This window comes from Apis laboriosa, unplaced genomic scaffold (assembly GCF_014066325.1).
Source record: "Apis laboriosa isolate Shangri-la unplaced genomic scaffold, ASM1406632v1 scaffold151_cov152, whole genome shotgun sequence".
In the NCBI taxonomy this organism is placed as follows: Eukaryota; Metazoa; Arthropoda; class Insecta; order Hymenoptera; family Apidae; genus Apis; species Apis laboriosa.
This window is the reverse complement of record NW_025221867.1, coordinates 47,995-60,500: the sequence shown is the minus strand read 5'-3', so window position 1 is coordinate 60,500 and position 12,506 is coordinate 47,995. Positions and strand designations below refer to the sequence as shown.

General features: G+C 21.1%; 2 protein-coding genes across 2 annotated transcripts; one reads left to right on the top strand and one right to left on the bottom strand.

Moving 5' to 3' along the window:
- Window positions 1-1,915: 1,915 nt before the first annotated feature.
- On the top strand, window positions 1,916-7,764 carry LOC122710741 (sentrin-specific protease 7-like). Its single transcript, XM_043928783.1, has 14 exons — window positions 1,916-3,127; window positions 3,224-3,393; window positions 3,469-3,508; window positions 3,724-3,844; window positions 4,568-4,771; window positions 4,899-5,033; window positions 5,150-5,326; window positions 5,390-5,541; window positions 5,657-5,736; window positions 6,016-6,345; window positions 6,432-6,699; window positions 6,792-6,874; window positions 6,965-7,184; window positions 7,372-7,764. Exons 1-14 carry the CDS (start codon window positions 1,967-1,969, stop codon window positions 7,762-7,764), a joined length of 3,534 nt encoding a protein of 1,177 aa, XP_043784718.1. The 5' UTR covers window positions 1,916-1,966.
- An 879-nt stretch (window positions 7,765-8,643) lies between these two features.
- Window positions 8,644-12,370, bottom strand: LOC122710743 (aquaporin-11). The gene is made up of 5 exons (XM_043928785.1): window positions 12,140-12,370; window positions 11,490-11,730; window positions 10,724-10,998; window positions 9,925-10,063; window positions 8,644-9,172 (listed from the first exon to the last, which is right to left on the bottom strand). The coding sequence occupies exons 2-5, from the start codon at window positions 11,668-11,670 to the stop codon at window positions 8,976-8,978; spliced, it is 792 nt and encodes a 263-aa protein (XP_043784720.1). The 5' UTR covers window positions 11,671-11,730; window positions 12,140-12,370; the 3' UTR covers window positions 8,644-8,975.
- Window positions 12,371-12,506: the final 136 nt, after the last annotated feature.

Here is a 12,506-nt window from a genome sequence, read left to right as displayed (position 1 = left end):
GTAACATGAACACATAGAATAAGTTAAATAAACGAACACAAAACTAACAAACTCGAGCAACGACCTGGTGTATCTTTGCCAGTGATTTAAACTGTTCTCTCCTTATGCTGTTTCACATAGCATTGAATAAACGATAGCTTGTAAGCTCGTAAAGAGGTTGTCGATCAAGCATATATCCAATAGGCTATCACGTGCTCCATGAAGAAAGTTCTCAAACATCCATATTTCAAGGAGGCATGATTGAAGTAGTTACCCGAATAATCGAAAGCTGAAATCAGCATGAAAATAAAACAAGTATCGATGAATATTCGAAGAATAAAGATTTCTATGATTCGATGTATTATATGATGGCTACAATACAATGTAGAATATCGAATACTTATAACGTAGATTAAATATTTGAACATTTATTCGTAGAAATTTTCTTGAATCAAAAAGTTTATTATCTTTTTATTTAAGGCACAAGATTTATTAAGATAAAAGATGTAAGATCGTAAAGAAATTTTTCAATGGAATAAGAGAAAGAAAAAGTGGAATAACAAAGGAATTCATGGTTGAGAGAATACAACGAAAGGTGAAAACAATTGAGTATACTTAAACATTTTATGCGGATTTTTAATACGTTATGAGAAGAAGACTATAAATTTACGTTTTTTTATTATTCGTCTCTTTAATGATAATAAAAATATGAATTTAATAATCAAAAGAATTTTAAAATATTAATGTATTTATATTTTTTTGATAAAAGAATACTTTATAATTTATTTATAATTTACGAATTTTCCAATTAAATATAATTTTTATTTCTTTTCCTTTTTTTTGTAACGTTAAAACATTTATTCAAAACTTTAATTGTTTCTTAGAATTTAAATTTGAATTTCTTATTATACCTGAACAAAGGAATACGTTCGATTCAAAAAGAATTGATTTCAATGAAGAGAATTAGTTTATTGAAAATATTTTTTAATTTATATTTTATAAATAATTTATCATTTACTTACAAATCAGTAATGCAATTTTCGAATTCCTTGTATTTTTGCATCAAAATGATTTCCATATAAATAGTTATGTTCGTTGGAAATTTCATCTATTTTTCAAATTAATCTTATTAATATACGTTTTATTTCTTTCCATCATGGAAATTATCATTATATTATACAAATGTATTTTAAAATCATTTAAAAATTTCAAAATTAACATACCTTGTATCTTTTTTATTTCTTCAACAATTCTATTTACTTCTTAAAAATTTAATTTTTTTTTTTTTTTTGGATGACTTTTACACATTCACATATTTCAATTTAATAATTTAAAGAAACATTAATTTGCTTCTATCAACAATGCAAGATCAAGTAATTTCTTTATAAAACTTGTTTGTAAAATTTTCATATCAATTCTCTCCTCTCTAATTTAGATATTTCGATAATTTCTACACGATTATAATTTGAAATTCACTGAACAATGTCTTATCATGGAATAAGCTTGTCAATCATAATATTCGTTATAAAAACTCTGTACAAACATCTTTCACCTTTAAGTAAATCAATATTATTCGATTTTCATTTCAAATTTGATTTATATATTTATATATTTATATTTATATTAATTTGTATAGTCTTGATAATTGTGACTTATAGTAATTACATTATTTTCTAAATTTAAATTTATAAAAATAAAAGATTGTTAAAACAAAAATTAACTATCAATAAAAAAAATAGTGTAAAAACAGGAATATACAATTAATAGAATAAACGTAAAAAATAATATTGGAATTCAAATGATGAACCAATAAAACGCTAATACATCTAATCAGGCGCGTATTTATTTTGAAAATTATATAAATTAAAACAATTAATCTTATTGGATAGAATGTGATATAAATTGTTAGGCAAATATTCTTCTAGTTATTCTACTCACACTATATCTCAAGCTTTTATTTCATCAACAAATTCTTGAATAGCTCATAATGCTACGAACAAAAATAGAAATACAAAATGATAAAATATTGCAAGGAAATAAGTTGCAACGACTATCAAATATTGCTTTACAACAAATACGAAGTTCGGTATATAGTTATACACAAAGGCAAACATTTACAAATTCAATACAACAGAAACCATTATCACAATTTCAAAAAGAAATTATAAAACAAAAATTTTCATCTAAAAATGTGTATAATGCTATGAATATCGAATCTTTGAAAATACGAAGGAAAACAAGTGCAAATTCACAACAAAAACAATTGTTACTCTCGCCACAGTTACAAGTTCAAAAACAAGCTACAAAACAAAAATCTTTATCTAAAAATGTGCATAGTGTTATGAATGTTGAATCTTTGAAAAAGCGACGAAAAACAATTGCAAATTCAGTACAGCAAAAACAATTGACATTCTCGCCGCAGTTACAAGTTCAAAAACAAGCTACAAAACAAAAATCTTTGTCTAAAAATGTACATAATGTTATAAATGTTGAATCTTTGAAAAAGCGACGAAAAACAATTACAAATTCGGTACAACAAAAATTGAAATATTTGTCTTTATCACAATTTCAAAAAAAAGTTACGAAACAAAAATTTTCATCTAAAAATGTGCATAGTGTTGAATCTTTGAAATCACAACGAAAAATAATTACAAATCCTGTGCAACAATTGTCATCTTCGTCACAATTTCAAAAAAAGATTATAAAACAAATATCTTCATATAAAAATGTATATAATAAAGTAAATATCGAATCTTTGAAAAAAAGACAGAAAACAATTACAAATCCAGTACACCAAATATTACCTTTGTCACAGTTACAATTTCAAAAGGAAATTTCGAAAGAAAAATTTCCATCTAAAAATAAACATAATATAATGAATGTTAAATCTTTGAAATCTCCATCGATTTGTGAGAAAATTTCAATAAATCAACAATGTTCTTCTTCACAAAGTGATTCAGAATATAAGTTTTCTGAAAATGATGCTTTTGTTAAAAAAAATATTCATAATCTGATACATAATAAAGTTCAACATCAAATAAAAGGAAATATTGCAAAAATGTTAGTTGTGTTTATTAATGGTGAACAGAGATTAATTACATTTGAGATACCTCACGAAGATTGTACAGTTGAAGATTTATTGAAACAGGTATTTTAATAGTTATCAAAATATAGTTGTCATAATAGTTATAAAAATGCATAATCAAAGATTGATATGTTGATTAAAAATTATTTGTGTTTTTAGGCAAATATTGTTCTTTCTGAGAAATTAAGTGTTTCATTAATTTCTAATCCTACATTGGATATAAATTATTTAGTAAAAATTGAATCTGATACAATTACATCACTTGATATGAGTAAAAATGATAATAATTCTCAAAATAACATAAATAATAATTCAAATAATTCTAATAGGTAAGCTTTTCAATATATTTTTTTTATATAAAATTCATATATAAAGCATCTCAAATATAATATTAATCACTTCAGATCACCAGATAAAAATATTGATTCTGTACAACAAAATAAGGTAAATTTTAATTTCTTTTAAAAATGAAATAATACAATTAAATTATACAAATTTATAACAAATATTTGTGTTAGTATTTAAAAATTTTTGTGGAATTGCATCATTTTAATATATTATCATTTTAAAAAAATGTTAATACATTTTGTTAAAATATATTCATTAAATATATTTTTAAATTTGAATTATCATGTTAATTCTCCATATTATTTTACAAGATAAACAATGAACATAATTCATCAACAAAATCAGAAAAATTGGAACAAGATGCGTCTATGCATAAACATAAAAGAAAAAAAAGAATTGCTTCAAAATCAAGGCCTAGTCATAAAAAACCAGGTAAAAATAAAATTTTATAATTTTATTTTAAAAAGTACATTTTAATCTTCAATTTAAATACTAAATATATAAGATAAAACAAATATAAAAGAATAGATCTAATTATCTTTATTTAATAAAATAAAAATATGACAAAATTAAAATTATTTAATGAAAAAGATAAAATAAATATAAAATTAAAAATCATATATCTTTGTATTTGAATACAAAAAAAAAATAAAAAAAAAATACAAGATTACAAAATTAACAAAAAAATAAAATTATAAAAAAATAAATGTTTAACCAATATTAATTTTCATTTATATTCTAACTTTACTTTTGATTTGATATTTTACTACTTGATACATTATTTTAATTTATAAATATATTAATATATCACATATTTATAAAAAATTTATTATTATTATCTATATATAAAAATTTATTATANATATATATATATTATATATAATGTATATTATATATTATATAAATTGATTTTATATTTTGCATTATATATTGCATTATAAAAATATGTAATAATAAAAATTAAATTGGTTTTGTATTCTTTTTTTTCGATTCAAGATATTAAAAAACATGAATCAATGATTTTAGAGAGAAAATAATATTTCTATTATCCTATTTTTTTTTTTTACAACCAAATAATTTTCATGATTTAAGAGTTTATATGCCAAATTGTCTTATAGAATATAGAAATACTTTAGATTGACATTTCTTATTCAGAATGTTTAACAATATCATCTGATGAAGAAGAAAAAAGCAAAGAAAGATCAAATTCTAATAACAATACATTTTCAAATGACACGAATAATGATTTTAGTAATGAAATGGATATCATTCTTGAGAAGAAACCAATAATTACGAATAATTCTATTTCCGATACAATTTCCGATTATGTAGGATGCAAAAAAATAGAAAATATTTCAGGTAATTTTTAAATATATTTCATATATGATTACTTCACAATATATACATTCTATTTATTAAATTTTGAATGATAAATATTAGTTAATTATATATTGAAAGAAAAAAAATAAAGATAAATATTTTTTAGATGACATTATGCAATCTCCATATACTTCTTTATTATGTAAAATGGTAAGAATAGGTTCTTACAAATATATTCCTCGGGATAGAGTCTTAATCTCGCAAAATGGAGTAAGATTTGGTGTACCTTTATTGAAAGATGGTATTTATTTTACTAATTATTATATAATATTTATAATAATATAAAATAATATATTATTTTTATTATAATTATTTTGATAAATATTTATTCTATACAATTATTTACATATATTGCAGAAAAAACTTTTGTAACATTAGACGTTAAGATTCGAGATATAGTAAAAGTACTAATTCATTTTGGTAAATCAATGCCAGTGCTTTTCTTTTATACATCTATTAATATTGGAGCTATAATTCGTAAATTATTAGGAATGCAGGATCCAAAAGGACCATACTATGATCCTGCTGGAAAAGGTATCAATTTTTTAATTATTTAATTTATATTATAAAAAAAATAAAAATATGAATATTTTATAGATCATACACATAAACGAATAACTTTAGTAACAGAGAAATTATCAGAAGAATCAAAAGTTTTAATAAAAACATTGTTTATGCGAAAAAACTTATTAGAAGAATTAAATACGAAAGAAGCACATGATATTTTTGAAGGATCATCGCCGAAAAATGTATGTACTGTATATTTTCAATAAATATAAAAAATTGAAAATATACAGTTTGAAAGAATCTTAAATGTAATCTTAATTAATTAAAAAATTTTTTAAAATAATTCAACTTTTTTAGAATGTACAAATAAAAAACCTATCGAAGAAAAAAATTCAAACACAAATAACAGCTAATTCAAATAATACTAATATACAAACGTAAGGAACATTTTTATTAATTTATTTTTTAAAAGAATTTATTAAAAAAAAATTTATTCATTATATTTCGTATAATTCTTTTTTATTTCTATCTTTTTTTATATATATTACAGTAACAGTACATACAATATTTTTTATACGATTTTTGAAACATTCTATAAAATAAATGTAAAACTTAATATCATACAACTTTTTTTCGTATAAATATTTTTTTAATATATATTTAAATATCTTCATATAAACCATAGAGATAATATAATGTTAAATTATTCTTTACAGAATAACTATATATCCCCCACCACCTGCCAAAGGTGGTATAACCATTAGTACTGAGGATTATTTATGTCTTGGAGAAGATCAATTTTTAAATGATGTAATTATAGTCTATCTAAAATATTTGACATTGGAAGTTCTATCAGAATCTGATCAACGGAGAACTCATGTATTTAGTTCCTATTTTTATAAGCGATTGACAAGTCCACATGCTCAAACAGTTGAAAACAATATGCCTCTTACACCTGCTGCTAAGAGACATGCAAGAGTTCAGAAGTGGACGAAAAATGTCAACATATTTGAAAAAGATTTTATTATAATTCCTATAAATGAACAGTAAGTTTATCTACTACACATTTTTTTTCTATTTTTCTTTAAATTAAAATATTAAATAATAATTGTTATGTATAAAAATGTTACAGTGCTCATTGGTTTTTGGCTATTATTTGTTTTCCCGGATTAGTGGGTAAAGTTTTTACACAAAGTAAACGATCTGATGAAAATGATATTCGTAAATCTATACAAAAAAGTAAAAAATTAAAAGAAGTAAAACTTCAAACTGTTACTATTGGAAGTACAACTCTCAAACCAATGACGACTATTGTAACTATAGATCAGGATGATGGTGGTTTAGAAAGGGATAAAGCTGAAGGTGATAATGAAGAAATGAAAATGATTAGCAAAGATGATGTAAGTTTTTTTAAATTAAGTTTCATAAATTATTTTTTTTTATATATATAATTTAAGCTATTAGAGCATATTTTATAAATAATTTACAATAGGATGAATTAGAAATAATAGAAAATATAAATGTATCGCCAAAAATGAAACAAAACATACTACAGGAAAAAGATACTATAAAAATGTAAGTATTTTTAAAGAATTAAAATTAAAAAATTAAAAAATCAAAAAAATTATTATGTTCCAAATAAAATATAAAATATATTTATTTTAGACCTTGCATATTAATATTTGACTCTCTTGCTGGAACAAGTAGAATACATGTAGTAACTACATTAAGAGATTATTTAAGTTGTGAATATGTAACAAAAACGGGATGTGAAAAAGTATTTTCAAAAGATACTATTAAAGGAGCATTGTTAAAAGTTCCTCAGCAATCAAATTTCACTGATTGCGGATTATATGTATTACAATATGTAGAGAGCTTCTTTAAGGTAAATTTATTTTTTGAATTCATATATAATATGGAATATCATATTTGTATTATTATATACAATTATCTCTCAAATTATCTATTATTCTAAAAATATTTCAAATATATATTTCAAATAGAACTTTTCTTAAATTAATAAATATTTCGAAAGAAATCTTATTTTATATATTATTAATCTTTTATTTCAGAATCCCATTAAAGATTATACTTTGCCAATAAAAACATTGAAAAATTGGTTTGAGGAAATAGTAGTAACAAGAAAACGGGAAGAATTATCAAAATTATTAATTAAATTGATGAATGCAACAAAAGGAGACAAAAATATAACAATACCTGCTATAAACTTTCCTACTCAAGATGGTAAACTAAAAATTAAGGCTAAAAATCATATTGATGCGAAATCTGTAAAAACTGATGTTGAAGATAAAAAAAAACCTACTTTAGATGGAGAAAATCGTACTAGTAATAATATATTAAATCAAAGTAATAAATCAATTATTGAAATGGTAAATAAAACTACAAATCAGATTGGATGCATTCCATTTTGTTCATCTGAAAATAATTCAATAGAGATTAATTGATTCTAAAATTCCTTGCTGATAAATTTCTAATTGTTTAATTAAATAATAAATAGTTATTCTATAATGAAATCGATAAATTTATTAAGGAATCAATATCAATATATTAAAGAATCAAATCAATATATTAAAGAATTTATTTGAAACAAAAAAATATTTATTTTAAATATTGTAAATGATAAATCAATTCGAATTCTATCATAAAATTTACAAAATTTATTTATATAAATTATAAGAAAATAGAACATTAGATTAATATTATTTATTATTCAATCGTTAATTTTGTATCATATTTTAAGTAAAAAAAATATATCTATATTTCTATTACAGATTATTGAAACGGACAAGAATGGATATATTTAAAACAGAATTTTTTATGTCAAATATTAAATTAAGTTTTTCTATTTGAAAATTAATTTAAAAATATGCTTTCAATAAATATTTATTTAATATATTTCATTATTGTTTTCAAATTTTATTTAATTGTTTTTTAACTTCATTATTTAAATACTACTTCATATTATTGTATTTTTATAAATATTTACATATGTATGTAATTTGTTTAATGAATCTTGTATATATTTAAAATTATTATAAATTAAAAGAATTTTTATTTCATATTTGATCTTCTTTGAAATTGATCTTTATTGAAATTAATAAGAAATTTAAACAATTATTTAAATTATTTGTTGTTATTACAAAATCTACAATTATTTCTAAAAATATTATTTCCAAAATCAAAATATTTCTAAAAACATAAATTAATAAATTCTTTATTAATTTTTTAAAAGTAATAATCTGAAATAATTTTTAAAAATAATTTGAAATATCTACATAATAAAAATTATATCTATACAAATTATTCAAAATAATTTTATTTCTTTGTACAATTATAATTCATTACAAACATGATTATATACATGATCAAATTTATATTAATTTGAATTCTATTTGAATATAATTATTATATACTTGAATATAATTATCACCCTGTAAATCCAAAAAACGCTTCTATTTTACAAATATACGATAAGTGACTAATCTTGTGCATGTATTCCTTATAACAATCTCTATTTCAATCGTATTATAAATTTATATGCTTTGTAAAATGGTAACGCAGACAGAAAACGCATTTAAATTAAATAAACAACAGAAAAATCGAGTGAACACAAATTCAACAAACTTGAGCAATGATCCGCTGTATCTTTGCTTACTTAAAGTGTTTTCTCCTTATACTGTTCCATATATTGTTGAACGAACGGTGATTTATAAACTCGTAAAGAGGCGATGGAACCGGCACACGCACCAACCCAATAGACTATCACGTGCTCCATGAAGGAAGTTCCCAAACATCCGTATTTCAAAGACGTGGCCAGTGCAGGATTGAAGTAGCCACCGGAATAATCGAAAGCTGAAATTAGTATGAAAATAAAACAAGTATCAATGAAGTATCCCTATATTGATAAGTATTCAGAAATAAAAGATCCGATTTATGAATATAATACGATTGAATATCAAATACTTATAACAAATCTAATATTTGAACATTTATTCATAAAAATTTTCTTGAATTGAAAAAGATGAGGAGTAAATGTAACTATAAATTTACGTTTTATCATTTGTTGATGAGAAAATATTTATTTAAATAATTTATAAATATAATTTAATAATTTATAAATTTTTTTATCAATTACTTATTTTTGTTAAGTTTTTTTTTTCTTTTAATATTGGAATAATTTATTGATGACTTTCATCATATTTCTTAAAAATTTATTTTCAAATTTTGAATATTTTGATTTTACCTTTCTTTCAAGGAAAATTTGACATAAAATGTGATATATAATATTTGAAAGAATACTATTTAAATATTTGAAAATAATATAGAAAAAGAAGAATAGATAAGTAAAAGGATGTTTAATTAAAAAAAAATTCATTCAAGTGTTATTCTTTATTCTAATAGAAATATGAAATATTAAATGCTCTATAAATAATATATGGCTTAATTTATTAAAAGCATGTGAAATATCTAATATCTATTTATCATTAATTATTAATTTGTAAAACTTTTCCTCATTTCTTTAGCTATTTTAGATACAAAAATTTAAACAATATGAAAATAAAATAGATATAATTTTGTGTAATTATATAAACAATTAACCAAACCTGCAATAACTAAAGTAGTTCCAATAAAGGAATCGATAATAACATTAATCCTCGAATTTATCTCGCTCAAACCACGTGAAACTACTCTGTATATACAAGTAGCCACACATTCGATAAATGCTCCAAATATTACGGGTACCTTAAAAATAAAAGGAAAATGATAAAAAAAAAAAAAAGATTCATTATTATTCAGAATAATATATTGTGCCTTAATTTAATTAATAATCAATTAATAATTAATAAAGTAAAGTAAATTAATTATATATTTTCTAATTTCTAACATTATCAAAATACTATAGTAAAATTCAAATAATATTTCGATATTCATTAATTCAATAATCATAATTCATAATATATAATTTCAAACATTAATTTAAACATATTTATATTGTTCTTTGTATATTTTATGATATATATTTTTCTTTCTATTCTTGTTACAAATTATATTATTATATTATATCCATGATCGTTTCTACTTTATGATATTATACTTTATGATATACTTTATGATATATAATCTAAAAATTTAGCATTTTCTAATAAGAATTATACTATATTATAAGAATTTTACTGTACATTATTCTTAAATATTATATTTAAGTATATTTAATTTAATATTTTTCTTTATGTTATTATTATAATTAATTTTTAATTATATTATTACAAAGTATATTATTTTGAAACATTTATAATAAAATTTATGATATATTTAATATTTTTTTTGTATCATTATTGTAGTTTTTTATTGTATTATTTATTATATTATTTACATAAATTTATAATCTATCATCTCACTTACTTGTAAATCAGTAGTACAATCTTCGAATGCTTTGTTTTTATGCGTCGAAACGATTTCGAGCGCCCAAAGCAATTGAATATATCTAAAAACGGCAAGACCACCTACAAGTTCGGCCCATATTAAAAGAAATGCATCGCGTACCGATTTTGTTCCTTCAACAACTTCTTCGATATGTGTATACGGACAAGCGGTAGCATCACCCCAATTTAGAGACCACCAAATCGTCAGTACAAATAAATATACACCATACATAGAAACACCCCAGTTGTCCGCAACTAAGGTATAATATAATTAAAATAATAAAAAACGCACATACATTACAAAAATGTAATATTTTTACAATTTAATTAATTTTATTCTTATTTTAAAAATATAATATTTTTATATTTTTATTATTCAATTAAATTTTAATTCAATACATATATGTATATATAGTAAAAAATATATTAGCTGAATAAATTTTTTTATGATATTTAAAATTTTTACTACAAATATATTACATGCTGATGTTTTGTTTCAATTAATTAGATAATTTATTATTTTTAATGAATAAATATCGATAAGTTACACATGATAAATAAAAAAAATAATATTTATTAAATCCAAAAATCATGTCTTTAGTATTTAAAGATCAGTTCTCATTAATTTTAAATCCATAATGAAAGTATGTGAAAGATAAGTTATATCGTAAATAAATACAAATCATAATCGAAATTAATCTTAGTTGTTATTGGTAATTAAAAATCATTGTCTTCGGTAAACTTACTTATTATTAATTCGAAACATGCTCCGCAAAGTTCACCGGTAGCAATGGCTTCTAAAAATAGAGATCTTACGAACGGATCACGTATATAATAGTCGGTATATCTTCTCATCCAATAAGCTATGAGAGTTGTAAGTATAATGTACAATGTAGAAACTGCTAGAGCAATTATTGTTGCAGCCATGGTGTTGATTGAATATATATATGTGTATATATATATAAATTTAATGTTATAAGATAGAAACTATAAAAGTAATAAAATCATGAAATTAGAAATTATAATGCAATTATATTTATAATGTCTTTTGCTTTATAATTTATAATCTAATCTAATTTAGTAATCTGTAATATTGTTTCTATTTAAAAATTTATTTTTATTTTGCATTTTATATTATAACAACAAAATGTACATGTACATATTATACGTTACAAATATTAATCTAAAAAAAAAAACATAAAGTAACGCAATCAAAATACAAATTACAAATTAATTTTAAATTTATAAATTATTACAGATAAATGTCACATATATATAATATACAAGTAATAGGAAACTAAAAGAACATTATGCAATAGCAAACATTATGCAAAACATTATTCAAATCTATAATTTTAAGTGATTTTCAAAAAATATGTTACGAATGTTAACTTACATATTTATCATCGAATTTTATTCACTTTTACCATTTCTTCCAAATTAAATATTCACACAATATTTATTTCTCGATCTTTTCCTTCATTTTCCACACAACAAGATTTTACTTAGCTGTTATTTAAAACGAACGAATGTAATTGAATATATCTGTGTGAATATGTCGCGTGGCTTTAAATAGCTAGTCTCTCAAATTATCTGATTGAACATTCACATCACGATGGTTATCAACTATTTTTCAATGCAGTCATAAAATATAAAATATTTAATAGTATTTTTGTAAATATATAATATTAATAATAATATATCACAAGTATAATATAATTATTACCTTGCAATTATTTAAAAATATTTTGTTCAATTTATTT

What these genes read in the sequence shown, in the direction of transcription:
- LOC122710743 (XM_043928785.1), bottom strand. Translation starts at nt 11,670, where the DNA reads ATGGCTGCAACAATAATTGCTCTAGCAGTTTCTACATTGTACATTATA. An exon ending in ATGTTTCGAATTAATAATAA is followed by an intron (nt 10,999 to 11,489) that starts GTAAGTTTACCG and finishes ATTATACCTTAG; the next exon opens with TTGCGGACAACTGGGGTGTT. An exon ending in ATTGTACTACTGATTTACAA is followed by an intron (nt 10,064 to 10,723) that starts GTAAGTGAGATG and finishes TTTATTTTTAAG; the next exon opens with GTACCCGTAATATTTGGAGC.
- LOC122710741 (XM_043928783.1), top strand. Translation starts at nt 1,967, where the DNA reads ATGCTACGAACAAAAATAGAAATACAAAATGATAAAATATTGCAAGGA. An exon ending in CTATGATCCTGCTGGAAAAG is followed by an intron (nt 5,327 to 5,389) that starts GTATCAATTTTT and finishes AATATTTTATAG; the next exon opens with ATCATACACATAAACGAATA. An exon ending in AATAATACTAATATACAAAC is followed by an intron (nt 5,737 to 6,015) that starts GTAAGGAACATT and finishes TATTCTTTACAG; the next exon opens with AATAACTATATATCCCCCAC.